The following is a 23,905-nucleotide window of genomic DNA, read 5'->3' as shown; positions in this document are numbered from 1 at the left end:
TAATGGTACATCAAAGATGATCAACACCCTTTTTACTCTTCTCCAGTGCAAAAGTCAGGCTTGGCGATCTCTCAAATAAAAGTGCATGTGGCAGTGTATTCCATATTCCGTAGAAACCTCTCTACGATGCACTAGTCTGGTAAAGGAATTCCTGAAGGGCCTTTTCAGGGCCTTCCCACCGATAAAACCTCCTGCAATATACTGGCAGTAGAATACAGATATTTCTCAAATCATGAAATTGCCTTTTGAGCCTGTCCATAAGGCGCATATGAAATATGTCTGAACACAATCATCTCCGTCAGCAAGAAGTAGAGGCCACACAGGGGAGTCTGTGGAGGGATCTTTAATGCCAAAAAAAAACCATAGTAAGGGCGAATGCATTTCGGCATGGAATGAGCCTTCGTCAGCGACAAATGGTTTATGCAGGAGGCGGGCAACAATGCCGGTTTTAAATACCTAGTCCCCTCCTGTAGGTGAAAACCAACTCCACCCCCAGACAGCACGTGATGTGATTTGCTGCTGATAACACCATGTGGGACGTCCAATGCATCAATACCACAAGTCCCAGAGTGCTGTAGGCAGGTCTGGTAAAGCAACGGGGGTAGATAAAAATTAAGCAGGTCAATGTCACCAAAAATTGCAGGGCAGATACCTCCTCTGCTCCCCATACTGCACCAACCACAAAGTTCCGGCAGTCCATTTTGCAGGGGTGGAACCTGGAATCCCGTTAGCCCGATGTGGAGTACAATAACTCCAACACTGCAGTCCTTCTTGCCGAATCCGAGGGTGGGTTCCCAGTCATCCCATAATCCTGAGTACAAATAAATCCGCAGAGGCAGAAACCAGCTTAACCGGGACCACTTTGTAGTGCAGGTACCTCCAAAGCGCGTTACTGGTACTCGCGCTAAATACATGAACACAATCTTCTCCGTCAGCAAGAAGTAGAGGACACACAGGGGAGTCTGTGGAGGGATCTTTAATGCCAAACAAAACCATAGTAAGGGCGAATGCATTTCGGCATGGAATGAGCCTTCGTCAGCGCCAAATGGTTTATGCAGGAGGCGGGCAACAGTGCCAGTTTTAAATACCTAGTCCCCTCCTGTAGGTGAAAACCAACTCCGACCCCGGACAGCACGTGATGTGATTTGCTGCTGATAACACCATGTGGGACGTCCAATGCATCAATACCACAAGTCCCAGAGTGCTGTAGGCAGGTCTGGTAAAGCAACGGGGGTAGATAAAAATTAAGCAGGTCAATGTCACCAAAAATTGCAGGGCAGATACCTCCTCCGCTCCTCATACTGCACCAATCACAAAGTTCCGGCAGTCCATTTTGCAGGGGCGGAACCTGGAATCCCGTTAGCCCGATGTGGAGTACAATAACTCCAACACTGCAGTCCTTCTTGCCGAATCAGAGGGTGGGTTCCCAGTCATCCCAGAATCCTGAGTACAAACAAATCCGCCGAGGCAGAAACCAGCTTAACCGGGACCACTTTGTAGTGCAGGGACCTCCAAAGCGTGTTACTGGTACTCGCGCTAAATACATGAACACAATCTTCTCCGTCAGCAAGAAGTAGAGGCCACACAGGGGAGTCTGTGGAGGGATCTTTAATGCCAAACAAAACCATAGTAAGGGCGAATGCATTTCGGCATGGAATGAGCCTTCGTCAGCGCCAAATGGTTTATGCAGGAGGCGGGCAATAGTGCCGGTTTTAAATACCTAGTCCCCTCCTGTAGGTGAAAACCAACTCCACCCCCGGACAGCACGTGATGTGATTTGCTGCTGATAACACCATGTGGGACGTCCAATGCATCAATACCACAAGTCCCAGAGTGCTGTAGGCAGGTCTGGTACAGCAACGGGGGTAGATAAAAATTAAGCAGGTCAATGTCACCAAAAATTGCAGGGCAGATACCTCCTCCGCTCCCCATACTGCACCAACCACAAACTTCCGGCAGTCCATTTTGCAGGGGCGGAACATGTCTCAGGGGCCTTGTATTAGCCCTCCCATCAGCCAGAAGGGTTAGCGAAATTCAGCCTTTATGATCACTGAAACTTTTCTACAATTCAGAGAAGATAAGGTATTGTTGAGAATCAATCCTAAATTTATCCCATAGGGTTCTAACTTCTTTCCTCTTGAATGAACCTATAGTTTTGTCAACATACTTTAAGAACCCTTCTTCTATCACAGAGATAGCTCTCCATTCTCTAGATGTCAAACGTGGCTTGAAATTCTATATTCACAGAACGCAAAACTAGTTTTGCCTAACCCTCCTCCTTTTCTCCTTGACTTACTGCTGGCTACTCTGATTGAAGCATGTGAATCTATAAAAGAACAAATTATTTACCTGTACACTCTGGTTCTCCGGTATTGATATCTTTCATAGATTCACATGCAACACACCAACTTCCCCGTTTAGGCTCACCACTTATATACCTCATGGATTTATATTAATTTTATCACACTGGTGCTCGAAATCTCAGGTCTGGTGGTTCTGCAAGAGTGGTTCAGGGTCTTGCCTCTGATTGGTTGAAATTTGGGTGTATTAAAACAACGTGAATTTGTTTACAATGTCATTTGCTTTCTCTGTTTTTGACTGTACTTACATGGTACAGAGTGTTTATGATTACGATTATGATGGGGAAGTTTCAAGCATGTAAATCTATGAAAGTTCAATACTTGAGAACCACAGTGTACAGGTAAGTAACTTGTTTTTTCTTTCCAGGACATTTGCTTGCAGTAGTTTTTACTCGGGTCCATAGTACTAAAGAGGGCCCTTTATACATATTGTATGATCACAAGTTAAAGTACCGGATACAGATGTTTTGATAAATTACCTTCTTTTCAATCAACTTGTAGTATACTGTGAATGGGCAGTGAGTCTCCCAATGGGAGCCCATAATGTGGCTGATCAGTGGGGTGGGCACACATGCACACTTACTTCCACCCATCCACTTGTAAGCACACATATACTCACACCCAACCAGCTATATGTACACTCACTAACACACATCCATTCACAAGCGCACGCACATACAGCCACCATTCACAAGCACACACACCCATTCTAAGCATGCATGCACAAATAAACATATATTCATACAGGCACACGTGTAAATGTAAATGTAAATTTACATTTACATTTACATTTACATACAGGCACACATACACCCAACATTCAACACTTACCGGGTCATGGCGGTGACATCAGATTGAGAAGTAGAAAGTCCTCGGTGGTTGCTTGAGGCTTCAGGAAAGGAATGGGCAGACAAATAATCTGGCAGACTCCTCTCATTTGCTGACTTAGTCATGGATCAACCAATGAGAGGAGGGCCTTCCCTTACTCATCAGAGTGTGATGGCGTTTCTGAGAGCCGTCACTGATAGACAGTCAGCCCTTGGCACTTCAGGGCTTAAAACTGAAGAATCCAGGTCTGAGTCTTTCGGTGAAGCACACCCTCCTCATGAGGAGGTGAAGCTTTTACAAGGTTTTGCCAGGCTGATGAGGTCATACCCTTAGGTCTGTAAAATCTTCACACCACAAAGCTTAGCTCTGGCTTCCAGGCATCTGCACATTAGCGCATTTAAAGCACCTGGCTGCCTGACCTCAACATGATAAATGTCTATCATGTTTGAAAAAGGGATGGAGTGGGAACCTTCTGCCCTTAATGATGGGCTGTGCCTGGAGTCATCTGCTGACACCGGTATCCATTACCATCCCTCCCCCCTTTACAGTGAGTAGGAGACTTCAGGTAAGCCACTGTCTTTTTTCATGTATTCCTTTTATAATGGGCTTGTAACACACAAACAATTCACTGTGAGGAATAGTGTGGGAAACCCTTATTAGAAAGTTGCACATAGTTGCTAAGTAACTATTTATTTCTTTTTTCAAGATTCTCAACATCCTACGGAAAAAACTCATCATGGATTTTCTTCTGTGAAGAAGATACAAAAATAAATCTTGCGAAACTACTGCATACTCTTGAAAGATTTAACAAGTCCAAGGTATGAAAAAGACCGCCTTCATTAGTGGTCTCAGGTGGGATTTAAGCATAAATAGTTATTTTGGTACCTGCTGTATTAGGAAAAACACAGTCAAACTGGCGATGTCCCAGCACAGTTTATATTTCACCAGTAGGGCAGAGGTGTTGATCACGTCAGAAAATAACTATGTCTAGTCTTATTGCTGGGTCCAAATGTAAATGGAGACAAACAGATTCTGTCTAGCCACTCACTTATTTGAGACCAGAGAAAAGTGTACTTAGAAAATGCACACTGAAGAATGGTCATAGTTTTACTGTCTCCCGCCACTGAAATTACAGTTTGTTAGAAAATGTTAGAAAATTACAATTTCTTTCTACGTGAATATTCGTAGTATTTTAGGAACACATCTGCTGTTAAAAGAGTTAGTGTTAGCCCAATTACAAGTGAGTTCAGCGACACAAACTGTGGGCTTCTGCAATGTAATTGGAAGTCAATTTGCCAGATGTAGTAAATAAAAAATAGAACTTATGACTTATTTGCCTATTAGGGAAGATCAGAGACGCTAGAAGTTTGGGACACAGTAGTGTCAGACCAGGGTAGATTGGTAGGTCAAGAGCTAATGGAAGTGGTGTAGTTCCTGTTATTGTGACTGATAGAGAGATGAATGTATATGGGTCGTGGGCCTGTGCCATAGACCCTTGTGGTGATATGGAACTTACATCCGCACTGATTAACAGCTACAGGAGACTTGGAACCCCTGACCTTCCATGAGCCTGCCCTCATTAGTGTTTGGGTATTTATGATTGTGTGAGTGGGCGAACGCCCTCCAGATAGTTGGGCTGTCACATAGCTATTAGAGTTTAATTCTACGGTGTTGCTATGGAACCAAATTTCTCTTGTCCCTACCATGCAAGATATGGAATACTGTCTGTATATAGATTACATATCTTTATAAGAAAAATAATAATAACATTTTTTTAGTATTATTCAGAGATGCGTGCATATATTTGGATTATATAGAGCAAACCAATTTGACAAGCAGTGGTACCCTCTAAATAATATGGAGGAAAGGACACTGAAGGATTGATTACAGTATGGAGTGGGTGCTCTTCTAGTGGGAGAAAGTAGTGGGGCTGCTGATGGATGAGATGTGTTAGACCAGTCAGCCTTAGGGTGGTCTTCCCCCAAACGTTTTGCCTACTCCCCTCCTGTTAGCTAGAATTTGTTTTTGTTGGTGTTAGGACTATGTACAATTTATAATTTAGAACTGCTGACCAGTGCTAAAGTGCTTGTGCTCACTCCGTAAACATGGTAAACTTGGCCTACATCAAATTGGCACATTTAATTTACTTGTAAGTCTCTAGTAAAGTGTTACAACATGTACCCAGGGCCTGTAATTTAAATGCTACTAGTGCGCCACCAGCACTTATTGCGCTACCTACTTATGTATCCTTTTAAAACATGTCTCAGGGGGGCGTGGCCAAGATGGCGACTAGGACGGACGTTGCCGAGTTAGGCACCCGGCTCAAATCCCCCATTCTGACCTTCATCCGCATGTAACCCTCACAGCAGCCCCCTAAAAGTTAGCTCTGGTGGCCCGAGTCCTCCCGGGCCGGATTCAGCTGCTGTCGGCGGCTGCCACTGTCCCATAGCGCCCCTAAACGCGCTCTCCTTCCCGGCGGAGGCCGGACCCGCCATCTTGTGGGAGGAAGCGCGTGGACACCGGCGTAAAGATCGGCAACCCCTGCCTGCTGGAGAGCCTGAGCCCCGGTGAGAGACGAACCGAGGAGCGGCGTGGGGCTGCGGAGGTCACCCCGACACAGCCCGCCACTGTGGGAGTGGCGGCGGACCGAGGCCGACGCTGCCGGACTGCCGCATCACGCGAGCCCCCGGCTTGGAGGCCTGATCCGGGGGCTTCGGCTGAGGCGGTGTCTTCCTCCCCGCACTGTCACTACCCCAGCTGTCCGGGAGAAGGAGCGGATCTGCCGGCGGGGAGAAGCGGCACAACGGCCCATACCGCAACCCCGGTGAGTGCGCGCTGACCCGGAGAAGGGGTGGTACCTTGCTGCCTCGCGGGCGGACCTGAGTCCCCGGCTTCTGGGCCTAGTGCTACTGCCGGTCATCGGGCTGAAGGCGAAGTGCACTGAAAGACGGTGACGACGGTGGGTACTGCCGAGGAATAGCAGTGGGGAGCAGCGCTGCGAAGGTGGGCTGAGATCCAAGGCCTGGGCCCGGTGGCAGAGAACCAGGGATCGACCATACTTGCGGCGCCGGACCATGGGGGACACGTGAGTAGGTATGGGCGAATTTTGCGAATCTCGCCTTCGCGAATTTTGCGGATTTGCGAACTCGCAATCCGCAAAATCCGCGAATTCCCGCGAATTTGCAGATTTTTTTTTTATGTTCGCACGGGTTTCTGCAAGTTCGCGAGGGTTTTGTACAATTTCGCAAATTGCGAAATTGTACAAAACGCGTGCGAACTTGCAGAAACCCGTGCGAACACAATGTGCCCAGTAGGGTATGTGCCTCGTCTTGTGTGAATAAAAGGTCAGAGAAAGATCAGTTCAGCAGATGAAGAGAAAGAAGCTCCTGGTCACAGGAACAGCACGGGTATTGCGCTCGTGAAAGTCAAGGATGCAAAGCCTATCCAGCATCACAGCTGATTTTCCACAGTAGATTTGAGAAGAAGGCACACCTGTCCAGCCTCGACGACGCTCACGATTGTTTTTGGGCTAATGAATGAGTCACTGAATTTGAGCATCAACTAGTTCGACTATGCAATCGTCCCGAAGGGCGCAGGGGTCCCTTGAGTCCTGTGTGAGCTGTAACTATTTTACAATGGCGCATGCAAGCTGCCAGCGCCGTTGTAAAATAGTTACAAAGTTAGCTTACACAGGAAGCACTTAGATAAAATAAAGCAGCACCTGCTTCGTTTTATCTAGTGGTTCCTGTGCAAGCTAACTTTGTAACTATTTTACAACGGCGCTGGCAGCTTGCTGGCGCCATTGTAAAATAGTTGCATTAGTGGGGGTTCAACTTTTGAACCCGTTACGTTCGCAGATTTTTTTTTGCGGATTTTGCGGGAAATCCGCAAAATTCGCGGATTGCGGATTTCCCAAAAATCTGCAAAATCCGCGAGCGTAACGGATTTCCCACTCACACTTACACGTGAGGGCCGACATCACAGTCAGACAGGTACCGGCTGCACATCCAGTTGTGGGGACGCCATTAGACGACTACACTATTTGGCTGCTGCTACACACCTTCACACTGACTCTGCTCTCACTTCTGGTATAGCAGCCAGCAGCTCCCTGCGGCCGGTATCTCCACACATCATGGCCACGGGCCACCGCAGGACCGGTCGAACGATCACGGAGGTGCTGGGAAAAGGCGCCCCCAAGGGAGACAAAAGCCCTGCACACACGGGGACGCCAAGGACAGTCCCGGAATCGGCCAACGCGGATACCCCCATCACCAAATCCTTCTTGGAAACGCTCTTTAACACATTGAGAGACGATTTCCAGACGTTGAAACAGGATATGGCGGGAGAGTTTAGAGAACTGCACAGGGATGTGGACGGACTGGGGGAGCGGGTAGCGGCGGTGGAGGAGGCCGATCTCTCCAAAGGCAAAAAAATAGCGCAACTGTAGCAGGAGGTGGTGCGTCTCAAAGACCAGCAGATGAATGAAATGAAATGAAATGAAATGAATGAAATGAAATTAGATTTATAAAGCGCATGGCTGCCCGAAAGCGTCCCAGCGCTAACAGAAAATAGAACAAAAAGCAAACTGAGGATGAAACCAATAATTAGGGGTCCTTGGGAAAAATAATAGTTTTGAGTGCCTTTCGAAACTTAAGATGACAAGGTTCTGCACGGATCCAGTTGGGGAGAGAATTCCAATTTTTTGCTGCATTTAAGGAAAAACGGCGACCCCCTGTGCGTGCCTTCCTAACTCTGGGGACCCTTGCAAGATTACCACAGTCCGACCGGAGAGCCCGGGATGGTTTATAAGGGCATATCAGGCTCCTGAGAATCGGAGGTCCTTTGCCCAGCAGAGCCCTATGGGTGACGCATAACGCTTTAAAGATGACTCTTTCGCGTATTGGCAGCCAATGGAGTGCTCTCAGGGCCGATCTGGCCGAAGATCTTCTCGACGTGCCTGTAAGCATCCTGGCTGCTGCATTCTGCACCCGTTGGAGAATGTTAAGGGTGGCTTCCGGGGCTACCAGAAACAGGGCGTTACTATAATCAATATAACAACAACAAGAGAGTTAGGGCTCAAAGGACACTCCTATACCCCAAATAAGATATAAACAACAACAAAGGAGTGACTAGAAAAAGAAAATATTTACAAGTGAAGTGAAATGTGAAAAAACACAATTGTTTTTTATATTACCCTCACGCACCCAACTATTGGGTGACATGCTTCATCATTGGGTTTTTCACCGGGCAGGTAAAAGACCTAACCAGTGTGCTACGACACCTGCATCTGCAGTGGAGCTGGTTTATATAAAAACAGTGAGTAAAGTGAAATGGTGAAAAAGGTAAAAGGTGCAAACGCTGATCCAAACCAGACTTTAATAAAGATCGGCGTGAGCATCTGGTTAAAAGAGGTGAGATGGATGATGTAGACCTTAAATTTGGGTCGTATCATCTATATCACAAGGTCGACATGTTTCTGCTCTGAGGGCCAACTTGGCCGAGCTTTCATCAGGACCAAAAGGAAACACACTGGGCGGTGTGCACACTCTAAGGTGCACCCTAACCTCAGTGTACACGTTTAGTATTTCCAAACTCACGATTCTCAGTACCGGTTTAAGCCTGGGAATTCCAGGTTATGAGGATATGAAATGGCGATGTTTCTCGCATCATGGGCCACAGTGGTGGGGGCTTTCTTCACATCGGAGAACACAGTGCTCCGATGACTCCCCGAGTGGAACCTAACGTGATCTCACCCACTGCCCGGACTATAATCAAGCCTCGATAGTATTAACCCCTGAATCAGAAGTGTCCTGGACTGGGGAGGCAGGAGAGGGAGAACTTTCCGCACTGAACGGAGCAGTCCGAAGCAGGTCCCTGCAACTTTCTGTGCATGAGTCTTAAAAGTCAGATCGGGCTCAAGCCACACCCGTAGGCTTTTAATTTTTTCTTTTGGTGTGGGCAGCTCACCTAGGCAAGAAGGCCAGGCGGCTTTAGGGAAAGATGTAAGATGATGACCGAGGAGCATAATCTCTGTTTTCGCTCCATTGAGTTTAAGCCGCGAACTGGACAATCAAGAGAATATCTCAACAAGGCAGGCGGAGAGATTATCCAAACATCCTTCTTGTTGGGTTAGCGAGATGACTAGTTGGGTGTCGTCCGCATAGGTGACTGTTTTAATCACAAAGGGGATGACTACTTCCTCCAGTGGGGCCATATAAACGTTAATCAAAGTAGGGCCATCAGGCCCACGCAGAAGACCTGGAAAACCGGTCTCGAAGAAACAACATAAGGGTCCGAGGCGTGCCACTCAAAATGGAAGGGTCAGACATTGCCCTCTTCTTACAGGGCCTATTCAGAGACATCCTGGGGGACATTGAGGGCCTGGTCATACGCATTGACAGAGCGCACAGGGTGGGTCTGGCGCGCCGCACTTCTGCTCCACCCCCGGACATCCTGGCATTCCTCCCGGACTTTCCGTTGAAAGAGCGTATTCTTCAGGAAGCCCGTAAGAAACAGCCCCTCACCTTCCAAGGCCACTCCATATCGTTATACCAGGACCTCTCAACCATCACCCTCCAGAAGAGGAAATCCTTCAAACCAGTTACATCGTTCCTGCGAGTAAAGGGTGTTCCATATTCATGGGGCCATCCCTTTCGCATAATCTTTAAATGGAATAGATCTGTACATCAGCTCCGATCCTTGCAGGACACGTGCACACTCCTGGGAATAGACCTCGAAGAGTCCTCGGGGGGCGATGACCGGACCGGCTACCTCACCAGGGTCATCCCCCGTACCTCAGTCGATGGATGGTAACGAGTCAAGCGCCGGAATAAACCCAAGAGATCCCTGAGGCCGGACCCCCAACTGGTGGCGCAGGAGAAAGCTGCAGCCATCCAAGAAGTATCCAAGGACACAGCAGCGTCGGAATGAGCTTTAAGGGGCCCATGTAATGTCATGAAGGACTGTTATGGGCTGTTGCTGTGTAAGGGGATCTATCCGCTCCAGGATTTGCAGGTCAGGGGGAAATGGGGTGAGCCAACGGGGGTTCCACTGCCACACACTCCTCCACGAGAAGACTCTGTGGGCCTGAACTTTGTCTGGATAGGCCCAGGACTATGATGAAGTTGGGGTTTCAGTTGTTGGGAAGGGGGTGGGAGGAAGGGGGACAGGGTGGGAGGAAGGGGGACAGGGGGGAGGGGAAGGGGAACACAGTTGGGGTGGGGAGTGGGTTCTGGGCAAGGATGTTTGAGACGTGACTTGTTTTGGGGGGGTTTGGGGAGCATGGGAGGGAGGGGTTTTGGGGGTACGGGAGGGACGAGGGTGGGATCCAGTGTGCCAAACGGGTTTCCTCATTGACAGATTAGTAATGTCTCCAATCTCGCGCTATACCACACACTCACCTTCTCATGGCTGACACCAAGCTGAAAGTGTTAAGTCTCAATGCGAAGGGGCTGAACAATCCCATCAAAAGAAGGGCAGTTATCTCTTATCTTGAACACTCAGGTGCTGATGTCTGCTTATTACAGGAGACTCATCTCCTGCCCAAGGACTGGCATAGAATGCGATCCAGTGCCTTCCCACAACAGTTGTTTTCCTCTCTCCCCACTAAGAAGGCAGGAGTGGCAATTCTGATATCGAAACACTTTAAAGGAAAGGTAGGGGACAAAATTGGGGACATAAAGGGCCGCCTCCTGGCATACACATTCCGGATTGGCAACACACACCTCACGATTGGTTCTATCTACGCCCCGAACACGGGTCAGGAGACATTTCTAAAGAGCGCAATCTCTGAGTCACTTCAATCCTCTGCTTCAATTTTTGACTCCAGGGCGGGGATCTTAACATAGTCATGGAAACCCACACAGATAGGTCGGGACGCAGATATGGGGATACAGGTGCGATTTCGACAACGAGGCTTGAATGGCTAAAGGAGAGGAGTATGATGGACTTCTGGAGAGCCGCTCACCCACAAGCATCACAATTCACATTTTACTCACACGTACATCATACGTATGCCAGGCTCGATTACTTCTTGGGTTCTTCGGAATTACTCGCAACTCTAGATGAGATTAATATAATACCTGCAGCCATTTCAGATCATGACGCGGTGGAGATGTCGATCAAGATCCGGGCGCCCCCTCCCCCTCGAGGCTCGTGTCGCTTGCGCGAAACCCTACTGCAGCGACCAGAGGTTACCAAAAAGATCAGCGACTGCATTAATGACTATCTAGCCATCAACGACACGCCCGGGATACCTGTGACAGCTCTGTGGGGGGCTCTTAAATCTGTCGTCCGGGGCAAACTTATTGCTATAGCTGCCGCTGAGGCTAAAGACCGCAAAGCTAAACAAGATGATCTCACCGCACAGGTCTCAGAACTGGAAAGAGTTCATAGTCGCACCTGCGCTCCCCGAGTGTGGAGACAGTTAAAAGCGGCCTGAGCCCAACTAGCTAGCCTGGATACGGACAGGGCCGAATTCGCCGCCCTCCGCCTTCGACATACCTATTATGTTGGTGGTAACAAAATCGGTCGCTTGCTGGCTAGCGCCTTGAAGACCAAGACCCAGCGCTCCAAGATCACTGGCCTCATAGACGATACTGGTGCGGTTCTCACGGAGGACACCCAGGTCGCGAGGCGTTCCGATCTTACTATGCCCCGCTGTACGGGGCTGAGGTGATGTCCCCTGAGAATATCGGGACGTACCTGGACTCAACGGCGGTCACCGAATTCTCCCAGGCAAACAGAGATGCCTTGGAAACCCCCATTCGCCAGGACGAGGTGTTGGCGGCCATATCCCGGCTACGCCTGCTTAAATCCCCAGGGCCAGATGGCTTCTCGGCAGGATTTTACAAAACCTTTAGTTCACAGGTGGCTCCGGTGCTTACCCGCCTCTTTAATTCCTTTGAGGGCCCGGGCTCCATTCCCCCGGATATGTTGGCTGCTGAAGTGGTAGTATTGCCCAAACCGGGTAAGAAACCCACGCACTGCTCTGCCTTCCGCTCGATTTCATTACTGAACCTCGACCTGAAGCTCTTCACTGGCATTCTCGCTGCGCGTCGTGGCCCCTGCTTGCCGGGGATTTTGGAACCAGACCAATCTGGCTTTGTGTCCAACCGACAATGTAGTGACAACACCAAAAGGTTACTGCACCTAATTGACAAGGCCCACTTCCAATCCTCGAACTCCGCGCTACTTAGTATTGACGCTGAAAAAGCGTTTGACCGCGTGGAATGGCCTTACTTACAGCGGGTCCTGCAGCGCTTCGGGTTAGGGGACAGATTTCAAGCTTGGATTGCTAGTTGTTATTGCCATCCCCAAGCCAGGGTACGACTAGTCGGCTTGCGCTCTGACCCATTTGAGATCCAGCGCGGCACCAGACAGGGGTGCCCCCTTTACCCCTTCTGTTTGCCCTATACATAGAACCTCTGGCACAGAAGGTCCGGGATAACCCCGACATTCACGGCATCACGTTTGGCCATGAGCCCCACACGATCAGCATCTACGCTGATGACGTCATAGCAGCCCTCGACCACCCTGCCCGCTCTATACCCGCCTTTATGGAGGAACTTGACAAATTTGGTTCCGTTTTGGGATTCCGCGTTAACAGAGGGAAATCCCTGATTTTACCGCTGGGAAAGAACGCGCAGTCCAATGACCCCGCCATTGCTGGGGGAAGTGGTCTTCAACTCTCCACAAATATCCCATACCTGGAAATCACCCTTACCTCCTCGACGGACTCCACGGTCCTTACTAATTACAAATCCTTGATAACACAGATCTGGACAGATCTCGCACGCTTTTTCAGACCCTCCCGGTCATGCCTCCTGCAGGCACCTTAAAGGACCTACAGGCTGATCTCCACAACTTCATCTGGAAAGGTCAGCGAGCGCGTTTAATTTTCAGGCGTTCCCTGATGAAGGTGCCGAATGCACCAAAATGCATTGGAATGAGGAATGATTTACATTTACATTTACGCCTAATATGATCAAATAAGAATGAAATGTGAATGAACATGTGGATTTAAGAATTAAAGAACTTTGATCAATCGAACCACCGAATGAACATTATCATTTATTAGAGCTGGTATCCAGCACATCAAGCTTGTGCCTAGGGTGATACGCCTGTGAGGTAACAGGCGTTCAACTAGTGGATCTTTCAGGATAGGGCCATGGCTCAAACCCCACTTTGGAGGATCCCATTCCTTACCAACAACACCGGCCACGTTACCTATTAAAATCCCCTATTACCCGCACGACTTTGAAGGTCTGGGATAGTGTTGCCCTCAAGAGGGAACTGACGACCTTCCCGTCCCCATTCACTCCCTTATTAGACAACCCGGAATTTCCTCCGGGCAATGATCCACGTGCATTCTCACAATGGCGCGGTACCGAGTGTCGCTGCGCCGGAGATCTTTTTGACACATAGGATTTTCTCCCCCTTTCCGATATTAAACAAGGATTCGGAATAGACGACCCCCACATCTTCCAATACTTTCAGCTTCGACACTGGCTCAACACCCCTCCCACTGTTACACTGGTAGGGCGCCCAATGACAACTTTCGAGAAGTGGCTTATCACTAAGGACACAGACAAACATCTCATCTCAGAAATTTACAAGATGCTCACACCACCACCTAGTCCAGATAAGACACCGGGTCAGAGGCGCTGGGAGGCTGAGCTAGGGAGGATGCTGACTCCTAAAGAGTGGAGGGATGTGTATTACAGGGCCTCACACACAACACGTAATACAGCAGCCAGAGAGGCTGCGGTGAAACTAGCAATATATTGGCACCTCACCCCGGTCCGCTTACACAAAGGAAATCCAGTGCGTAACGCGCTGTGCTGGAGGGGTTGCGGGGCACAGGGCACACTGACCCATCTTCTCTGGGAATGCCCAGAAATCCTGAGTTACTGGGAGGCAACTCCACCTTTGATACAGATATCTCAAGGTTCCCGGCCTAAACTATTCTCGGCCTGCCCAACGCACTCACCTTCCCACTAAAATTGATGAAGGGTCGTCAGATGGGGATAGCTATGCAAGCGGCCACACAGCACATCTTATCCTTGTGGGGCTCCACCACCAAGCCCACCCACACGGGCTGGCTACATAAACTCTGGTTCACCCTTGGAATGGAACGCATACAAGCCACAATCACAAACTCTACCACCACTTTCCGTAAAACATGGCTTCAGCTGCTGTCTCTTCTATCCAAAGAATTCAATGAAGTCACTCAGGAGAAGTGTGGCTCAGGGGTTAGAGGCGGCAGACCCGGAAGCTGAGATCGGCCCTGGACCAGGGTTCAATTCCCTGCCCCGACGGGGGTTGGGCTCAATAATTCCACGGACTCGATAATTCTCACTCCGGTGCCTACTCGACTCACGGGTTCACACTCTGCGACTCTGGACAATAGCTTGCTTAATCTCCACAACGGCCCCTCGCGGCGGGATGCCTGGCTTTCACCTTGTGGATACCCTGCCGGGGTATCTCACAGGGGAATACCAGGACGGGTTCCCTAAGCAAGCGCATAGATGCCTGCGATGTGGGCGATTTGCGCTATATAAATACATTTACATTTACATTTACTTGCCCTCGGTATCTTCGAGTTCTACGCCTCACTGATATTCCACGTGACCCTCATTGAACACCTGGTCTTTTACACCGGTCAACATTGGTCTACGGATAAACTTCATGCCGGTACTTGGCACACTGGATGGGGTGGGGGGGGGGGGGACTGGTTTGTGTTTGGGGGGTGGTTTTGGTTGTTGATTTCCTTATTGCATCTTCTTGCAGCGGTCACTAACCGCTTTTCTGACATCCATATTCCCTTTGGGCATTTAAACCTCAATTGTCATCTCGTCCTGAGGGAAGACATGCTCGTCTGTCCCGCCAGCTGTATATGCCTGATGCCTTTATATTGTGTCACGATGTCTATCATTGCTTTTGTTGAAATAAATAATAAAACACATTTGAAACTAAAACATGTCTCAGGCCTACAATTTCAGTCTGTGTGCAGTTTTAAACTACAAATTTGACTTGGCAAGAAAAAGTTTTGCCAGACCTAAACCTCCCTTCCTAATACATATTAGTCACCTCTGAAGTAGGCCCTTAGTAGCTTATAGGGCAGGGTCTTGTGTATCTAAGAGGTTGGGCATGTACTTTAAAGTTGACATGTCCTGGTAGGGAAAAAACCCTCAATTTGTTTTCCACTACTGTGAGGTGTACCTCTGCCATAGGATAACTTTGCGTTACCTTGTTACGTTTAACAAGTGATAACTTTGTTTTAGGAACAGGTGGGAATGACACTTTTGCTGTCTAAAGAACTCAAATTTAAAATCATTTTTAATGGTAAAGTTGGATTTTAAGTCACAATTCTGAAAATGGCACTTTTATAAAGTTGACATTTCCTTTTCCTACCCATTTGATGCCTGGAACTTGTGTTCTGGGTCACGTGACTGTGTCATTGTCTGGTAGGAATACACAAAGGCCAACTGCCATGCTAATAGAAAAAAAGGGGAGGATAGGCCATCCTGCAAGGGTGGGGGAAGCCGAGTTGTGCACAGCCCCACCTACATTCCAAAGAAGCTGCCTCAGCACACTCCCAAGGGGCTTTCCACTAGCCTTTTGCTACCCCTGATATCCTGGGACCAGGACAGGGATGATGTAAATTCCAGAACCATCTGAGGTGAAGGGGACAGGGGGGGACTCCAGAAGTTTCCTTCACTTCATAGCTGGCACTAGATATAAAAATATGACCCTCAGACCCAGTCTTCAGTTCACTCCTGGACCTGCTGAGGAATCTCAGAAGGCCTGCCTTGCTGCTTGAGGCCTGTTTTGTACTTCGGGGGACTGTCCTGCTGTTGGAAGCCTACCCTGAACTCTCAAAGGATTGCCCTGCGGCTGGAGGACCACCTTGCTGCTTGAACTCAGGACTAGCAGCGGGACTACAATGGCTAGTTTGCTGGCCTCATTTTCTGAGATACAGGGACACAAAAAGCTCCAACAACTTGACCCTGCAACTGGACCTTGGCTGAAGCGAGTCCTGTCCTCCAAGTGGTCCCCACCCAGTTCTGGACCCTTGACAGTGGTGATAAAAGTGCCCAAACAACCTAAATCCAATCTTAGAACAGCACATTTTCAGCCAAAAACTGCTGTGAGATCCTAGAGGAGACAAGGACCTACCTACTCGTCGATCAGCTCAATGTGCATCGCCAGTTGCCCTAACTTTGCAGTAGCTCCCACCACATTCTTCTCTGCAGCAGCAAATCCTGTTCAGCAGCTTTTTGCAGAAAGGGTATCTGGCCTTGTGGAGCCCTTTTTGGCTACATCCTGTAGCTTCATTCCACTGGAGATTTTTGACTTGCAAAAAGAGATTAAGTCTGAACATAGAAATCTTCACTGCAACTTTATCCAGCAAAACCCCGACGATGCTGCCTCCTCCTTGGATGCTGGCGGTTGTCTTACCTCACTGAACTGTACCCTCTTAGCTATTTTTTCTTCACAATTTCTTCTGAAACCAAAGGTATATTGAGACAGGGCCCAATGCACCATGTATATCCGTACCATGGTCCATCGTGGTCGACCATATCTTTCAACTTTGCCCCGGTCTCGTGTGATAGATGTCTGTGGTTGGCACTGTGATCTTTAGGGGGTTAGTTTTCACTTTACAAATTCATAACTCCAGTTCTAAACATATGGATTTTATCTTTTTGGTGTCAAAAAAAATTATTGAATTTTACTCTAATTTTCTAAATTGTTGTGGGACCTTTCTTGTGCTGTGTTTTCACTTTTTACTGCTTAAGTGCTGCATAATTACTTTACACATTGCCTCTAAGTTAAGTTTAACTGGTTTTGTGGCCTCTAAGTTAAGCTTAACTGGTTTTGTGCCAAGCTGCCAGAGGGTTAAGCACACGTTAATTTAGTGACTTTTTGTGGTTCACTCTGACGGGGATTGTGGTTTTTGTTTGAGTAGGGTTCTCAACATATTCAATCGAGAACTCAATTTCTTACACTTCGCAGTTGAGTTTTATAAAGCATAGACAGTCAAAAGATAAAATAAAATGTGCCCAGTATCATAGCCCTTCTATGAAAGTTATTAGGACAAGGAATGCCCTAAAACTCACCAGTTCTAATTGATACCATGCAGACATGCAGCTCCACCCTCACTGCAGGCTTCTTTGAAAATCGAGCAGCTAAATTTCCAACAACATTTCAAAAGCTTTATAATCCTAACATTCCCTTATTATTACAAACACTTGAAGAATAGAAAGGGAATATTCAAGCAAGACCCTTGTATACCTCACCTTGGCTTTTCTCCTAGAATGGAGAAAGAAGCAAACGTAGTATTTGCAACTCAAACTACACTAAAACGCTAGGACACACTTGTGAGAAGAGGGGAAGTGACATATTCCCTGTCACCAAGGTCACCAACACTACACAACCCTGATATTGCTCCAGGATATCTAGACGCGGGTTACAAAATGATTAGAACACACAGGCAAGAGTAAGAGAATTATTTGACAATTTGCTCCCAAGAAACCTTACCTCCTGTTCATAAACATGGCAATTACAGCAAATCAATTTATACAGATGTAATTAAAGTATTTACTGGACTGGGCATGGCAGCAACTAAAGATCTAGCTATCAACGAATCCCTAATAAAAGACAACTCAGTGTTATACAAGTTAGTACGTAACTTACAATCTACGTCCAAATTAGCGATGACTTATGCTTAAACGCTTGGACTAGAGCAGCTTCAGCATCAATACGTAGTCAACGCAAAGGAAACAGTTAAAAACCTTTGATGAGATGGCCCCTAGCCCCTGCTAGAATCCACAAAATGTTTGGTCGCCCTTACACATGGTGGCGAGGATGTGGGGTAAAGGGCATTATGGCACACATACGGTGGTCTAGCAATGGTGCATAAACATTTTGGAAAGAGGTACTACAACAAATCCAAATGGTAACATCCATTACTTTACAATTAAACCCCCTGACTTTGCTACTAGGTGAACCTGAAGAAAATTCTGAATGCCCACTCACGATTACATTAGATAAACTCCTTACGTATGTTTTAGGCATCTAAAGTCACAATCTTTTACTGCTGGAAATGATCAACTTCCCCAAGCATCCTGACAAATATGTGGTGGACAAAATGTGGTCGATCTATGCCATGGAAGAGTTAAACGCCAAATGTCCATGACTGAAAGGACACATTTGAGAGCCTCTGGGTAATGATTTGAACACGTGCAGACCTGGCCCCACCTCTGAATCCCTAACAACAGAAAAAGCGAGTGACTTAATAAATGCAAAATATGCAAAAGTTCATCACAAAAACTTTATAACTGACTGTATAGAAAGAGAGGCAGACAAACTGTAGCTAATATTCATCCAAATCGAGCAAACATGTTATAAGAATTTTGTTGGAACTATTTGCCGGTAAATGTTTTATTCTCATTGTAACGGAGAGTGACACTGTCAAAAATGGTTAAATAGTTTGGAGGGAAAAAAACGGAGATGAAAGATTTGATCTTAACTCTGCTCTGCATACCTATCTATTCGAGGCAGGAGAGCAGGATGTGGTTATAGGCCACTGTCATGTCAAGAAAAGTCCGTCCCGCCCGCAGCATTCTTCACAACATCCCCGAACAGATCATCTCAGATTGTTACTACCGTATACATTGTGCTTTGCGACCTGAATAAAACCTGGCAGCACTAACCTGTTCCTTGTGTCAATAAAAGACTGCATCCCTACCACCCGTTCGTGCTACTTTGCCTTAGAAATCTGATTTAACATAGGCCTAAAGTTGTCAAGAGGTTATAGTTTGGCTTTGGATTTTTTTTACATATAGAATTATAGATGGGTGACAGTGAATAACGAGGATGTTTTTCACCGAGGTGTTCTGCGCGAGGTCATATAGGCGAGAGTGAAGCTCGAGATGTCTATGATGCTACTCAGAACCCTGAGGTCAAAAACATCCTTGTAATTCACTTTTTACCCAAATATAATGTTATGTTATCTCTAGTCCCCAAATGTATCTGCCCCTGCTTTCAACTACTGTGCAGGGGCACAGGATAATGGGAGAGCTATTCATAACATGCCCTCTACTCCCTGGCGCAAATGTGAAAAATAAATCTCTTACCTGCTGTCCTTTACCACAACCCACTTCCTTGCCTCCCTTCCTTCCATCTCCTGCACTTGTTCTTTCTGCTTTTAAAGAGACAAGCAGAGGTGCACTGACAGACTCTCAGGAAGCCGGCGTTTATGACATTACAACAGTTGATAACCCGTTTTGTTACTAACAGTTGTAATGTCATAGCAAGGAGTTATGACTTTCAGAAACTGAAAAAAAGGATAGAGGCTTCCTAAGAGAGCCATAAATAACACCTCGAAATGAATGTATCACAACTCCTGCTTGCAAGGAAAGGTTTGGGCATCTATGGAGTGCTGCTTTAACTAAAGGAGGAAAAACATGTTTTAGGATTGGCAGTGGACACACCCCTTCGGGTGAAACATTCGCTTAACAGTTGCTAATCGGTCTTGTAAATAGTTTCTGATTTATCTCTTTGCTGCATCATATATGAAGGGGGAATGGGAGGGAGGAGAAGAAGAGAGGGGCAAGGGAGAGAAAGAGATAAAGAGACAGATTGGGAGAGAGAATGTGTTTTTGGGGTGTGTGTGTGTCTGCCTGGTCTGCCTGTTATTATTTCAAGGATCCCTGAACGACCCAGCGAAGTTTGATAAAACCATATTCCAGCCATATACATAGTAAGGTAATATTTGTGAAATATTACCCAAATTGGTCACAAAAAAACAAAAATAATTAATAATAGCAAACGGAATTTCTAGTAAAATAAAGTAGATGGCAGCGTCTTCCATAAACTGTTCCTAGTATGTGTTTATTTTTTTCAGAAGATGTGTTTTGAGATATTATACATCTATACGATGACTGTCAAATGGTGCCTGTCAAAAACCATTCCCTAAGCCAAGCACTCAATACGAAAGAGGCCCCATTTCAGACTGTGCACCTCAGCGCAATCTCACCAAGCATTTGTGTGCCTCAAACATTTGATTTGGTTGGCTAATTGTACCCAGCCTTGCATGGACCCTCATACCCATCCTCAAAAGCCAGAGAGAGGGAAAATCAATGAATCACATATGCAGAAGTGGAGCGTAAACCCATCTCCCCTAAGGGAGATCCATCAGTCTGTGGGTCTTTTCCTGCCACTTCCCAAAAGCCCCATTTCAAAGGCAAACCACCCTTGAATGGCTGACAATCAGTACACCTTTAGAGAAATGCAACTGCGAAGGCCCATGCTTCCAATACAATCAATAGACTAGTGCTTTGCTATATGTGCCAAACCGCATGCAGATTCAAAACAGGGAAGCAATTAGGAGGCGTTGCTGATTTTCAGACCCTTTTTAATGGGAGGGGCGTGGTCAACATAGAGAAAGAAAACAGATTCTCTGTATGTTCACAAATGACTAAAGGAAAATTGGGTAAAGTCCAAGGTGGGGAGAGAGAAAAGACCCAATGTACAGTTGAAGTGCCTCAATATGGGACTGTCCATTAGGGTAGATCCAATGATGTAAGGAGTGATACTTAAAGGGTCATTCAGAACCTAGCGGACAGTCTGTGCTCTTGCCAGGTCAGTGGAGGCTATGGCCTTTGTTCCCAAGGCTGTGGACCTCGCTTCAGATTTAAACATTCTAAATCTCTATGGGGGAGATCTATCTGCCTTCACTGTGTGGTGACTCCTATAAATATACTGATTCTTTTGAGACAGACAGGCAGGCATACGGCATCTGCCCATTCAGCAAAGTGTGTTGTTTTGCATTAACAAACTCCTAAAGGGGAGTTTGGCTATTAAAAAATCATTGTATTGTATTGTATTGTATTGTAATTGCATTTATATAGCGCTCACTACCCCTGACGAGGCGTCAAAGCGCTTTTTCAGCGGGTAGCACGCTACTCCGGGACCTATAGAGGAATAGTGTTGAATTAGTATAGTGAAATATGCAAGTATTTTTTAAGTGGTGGATAGGTTAGTCAGTTATTTGGATTTGGAATGATAGCAGAAGGATAGAGGAGGACAAAGGTTTGCATTTATTTTTCACTTGTTGACGCATTCAGGAAGCCTATAAAGGATTAGTGGTGAATTAATATGGTGAAATATGAGGTAATTTCAGTGGTGGATATTAGTCTGTTACTTGGAGTGAGAAGGATAGCGGAGGGATAAAAGGGGAAGAAAGATTTACATTCATAAAGCACTTGTTACCCCGGATGGGTGTTGAAGCACTTTTCTGGCGAGTAGCACGCCACTCCGGAACCCATAAAGGATTAGTGTTGAAAATTATTAAAGTATAAATATGAAGTAATTTGAGTAGTAGATATGTTATTCAGTTATTTAGGCAGTATATTAGTATAGTTGAATATGGAATTTGAGAAGTGAACATGTTAGTCTGTTAATTTTGATTGAAAAGGATAGTGGAGGAATAAAAGAGTAAAGGATTTTTTTTAAACTTTTTGTTTAGGTCTTAGCAGTAGGAAGAGGCTTTTGAATGAGTAAAAAGGAGTTTTGGAGGGGAGGAGTCAAAGGGGAGAGTTTAGAAAGGTTTGTTTCAGGGGATCGGTGTAGTAAAAGGGTGTCAGATGATGCAAGGAGGGGTAGAGCAGGAGAGAGTCTAGAAAGGGTTATTTTGGCGATCATAGTAGTCGTATGGGGTTTGGGATAAATGAGAGAGTGGATGTAGATGATATACTGATAGATGTATAGGATGAGAGATAGGGTAGTGCATTGGAAGGAGTAGTAGAAATAAGTTTGAGATGAGTCAGAAGGTTGAGCTAGAAGAAATATTGAGCGAAGTATAGGCTGAGAAATAGGCTACTGCATTGGAAATGCTAAATTAGAAGAAAGTTACAATTATATAGATCCATAAGTACATTGAAAGTATATAGATACATAAAGGAAGTAAGTATATTTAGATTAAATATATTGATAGAGGCACAGGATGAGAAATAGGGTTTGTGAACACAAAAAAGGTGGCCGGGGTGCTCTGTGCCAACACACAGGTCCTAGCACATAGCAAAGGAGAAACTTGGAGGGAAAACAGACCCGTCACCAAGGAATGAGAGGGACAAACTACAGAGGTTGGACTGCAAATCCCACAATTCAACACGCCGAATGCAAGCAATCATGGGCAGATATTGGCAGCCATCGACGACCCCAGAACACTGCCTATCCCTGCTGACGAGGGTTGAAAACCCGAAACACGTGTCCAGGGATGGCGAAGACAGCGAAGATAGCAAGATCGAAAGATGATGCATCGCGAACACTCTACTACAATGACCAGAGTCCTTAGGGGCAACTTCCGCCGGTGTGTGAGTAGTGTGCGACCCCACCCCCTTTTTGTAACTTTAAGCTCCCTTGAGCAGCGGGCTGATGAGCCTGGGATCCCGCACCTACGCGCCGGAGTGGTACTATACCTGGCAGATATTGGCAGCCATCGGCGACCCCAGAACACTGCCTATCCCTGCTGACGAGGGTTGAAAACCCAAAACACGTGTCCAGGGATGGCGAAGACAGCGAAGATAGCAAGATCGAAAGATGATGCATCGCGAACACTCTACTACAATGACCAGAGTCCTTAGGGGCAACTTCCGCCGGTGTGTGAGTAGTGTGCGACCCCACCCCCTTTTTAGATCCATAAGTACATTGAAAGTATATAGATACATAAAGGAAGTAAGTATATTTAGATTAAATATATTGATAGAGGCACAGGATGAGCAATAGGGTTTGTGAACACAAAAAAGGTGGCCGGGGTGCTCTGTGCCAACACACAGGTCCTAGCACATAGCAAAGGAGAAACTTGGAGGGAAAACAGACCCGTCACCAAGGAATGAGAGGGACAAACTACAGAGGTTGGACTGCAAATCCCACAATTCAACACGCCGAATACAAGCAATCATGGGCAGGGAAAACCACAAGTTTAAAACACAAAACCGGTCATAACATATGCAATCACAGGCAGGTCAAACTGCAATTTTAAACTGTAACAACCACATGCAAAGACAGTAATCACAGAAAGGGAAAATCGTTTTTTAAACAACTTTTGTTTTGGGAAGAGACAACACTAGTCTGTCTCCTTACCACATCCCGGACTCTGCTCACTGCAATATGGGGCACAGGCAGGCTGCAATTCACAAGTTGGAGAATGATTTAGGGTGCACCCAGAAAGGCCTTAAGGGGCCTGGGCAGATGTGAGAGGAGGGCTCAGACTTGCCTGGTAGCTGAATAGCCAATGGTCTGCTGGCCGGGGGGTGGGGGCTGGTCAGCTGCTTCTCCTGTTCAGAATCTCCTAGGAGACAGACAGGCTCAATCCACACTTTGGACTTCTGCCGGTAAAGGCTTGACTAACTCGAAATCTAACAATACTGTTTGAATAGAACTTTACTCCCCCTGCTGGCCAAAAAACGAAGTGCACTGGCCCCAGTAAATACAATTTAAACAGCTCACAGAAGCACTCTCTGATGTAGAATATCCCTGTTACTGGGGGGAGGGGGCAGGGGGGCTGGCCACACTGGCTTGTGAACACAAAATGGTTGCTGGGGGTGCACTGTTTTAAAGTCAAAAGTCAAAGTTTTCTGATGGTGGAGCCCTCTGAGGCTCTGCCATTGGAAACCTGATGCTTATTCCTCTTTTAAGTGGGACAGGCAAAC

The 23,905-nt window shown here is 46.8% G+C and overlaps 1 protein-coding gene across 2 annotated transcripts in view; it reads left to right on the top strand.

Annotated features, from left to right (window-relative positions):
- The window catches only part of B3GLCT (beta 3-glucosyltransferase), a 1,059,223-nt gene that overhangs the window by 395,985 nt on the left and 639,333 nt on the right, over positions 1–23,905 (top strand). For both annotated transcript variants that reach the window (XM_086935136.1, XM_086935137.1), the window contains exon 6: positions 3,895–4,006. In XM_086935136.1, coding sequence (XP_086791262.1) covers positions 3,895–4,006 — 112 coding nt within the window. The remainder of the gene's footprint in view (positions 1–3,894; positions 4,007–23,905) is intronic.

This window comes from Lissotriton vulgaris, chromosome 8 (assembly GCF_964263255.1).
Source record: "Lissotriton vulgaris chromosome 8, aLisVul1.2, whole genome shotgun sequence".
NCBI lineage: Eukaryota > Metazoa > Chordata > Amphibia > Caudata > Salamandridae > Lissotriton > Lissotriton vulgaris.
The sequence above is the reverse complement of the archived record's forward strand: the minus strand, read 5'-3'. Positions and strand labels throughout refer to the sequence as shown.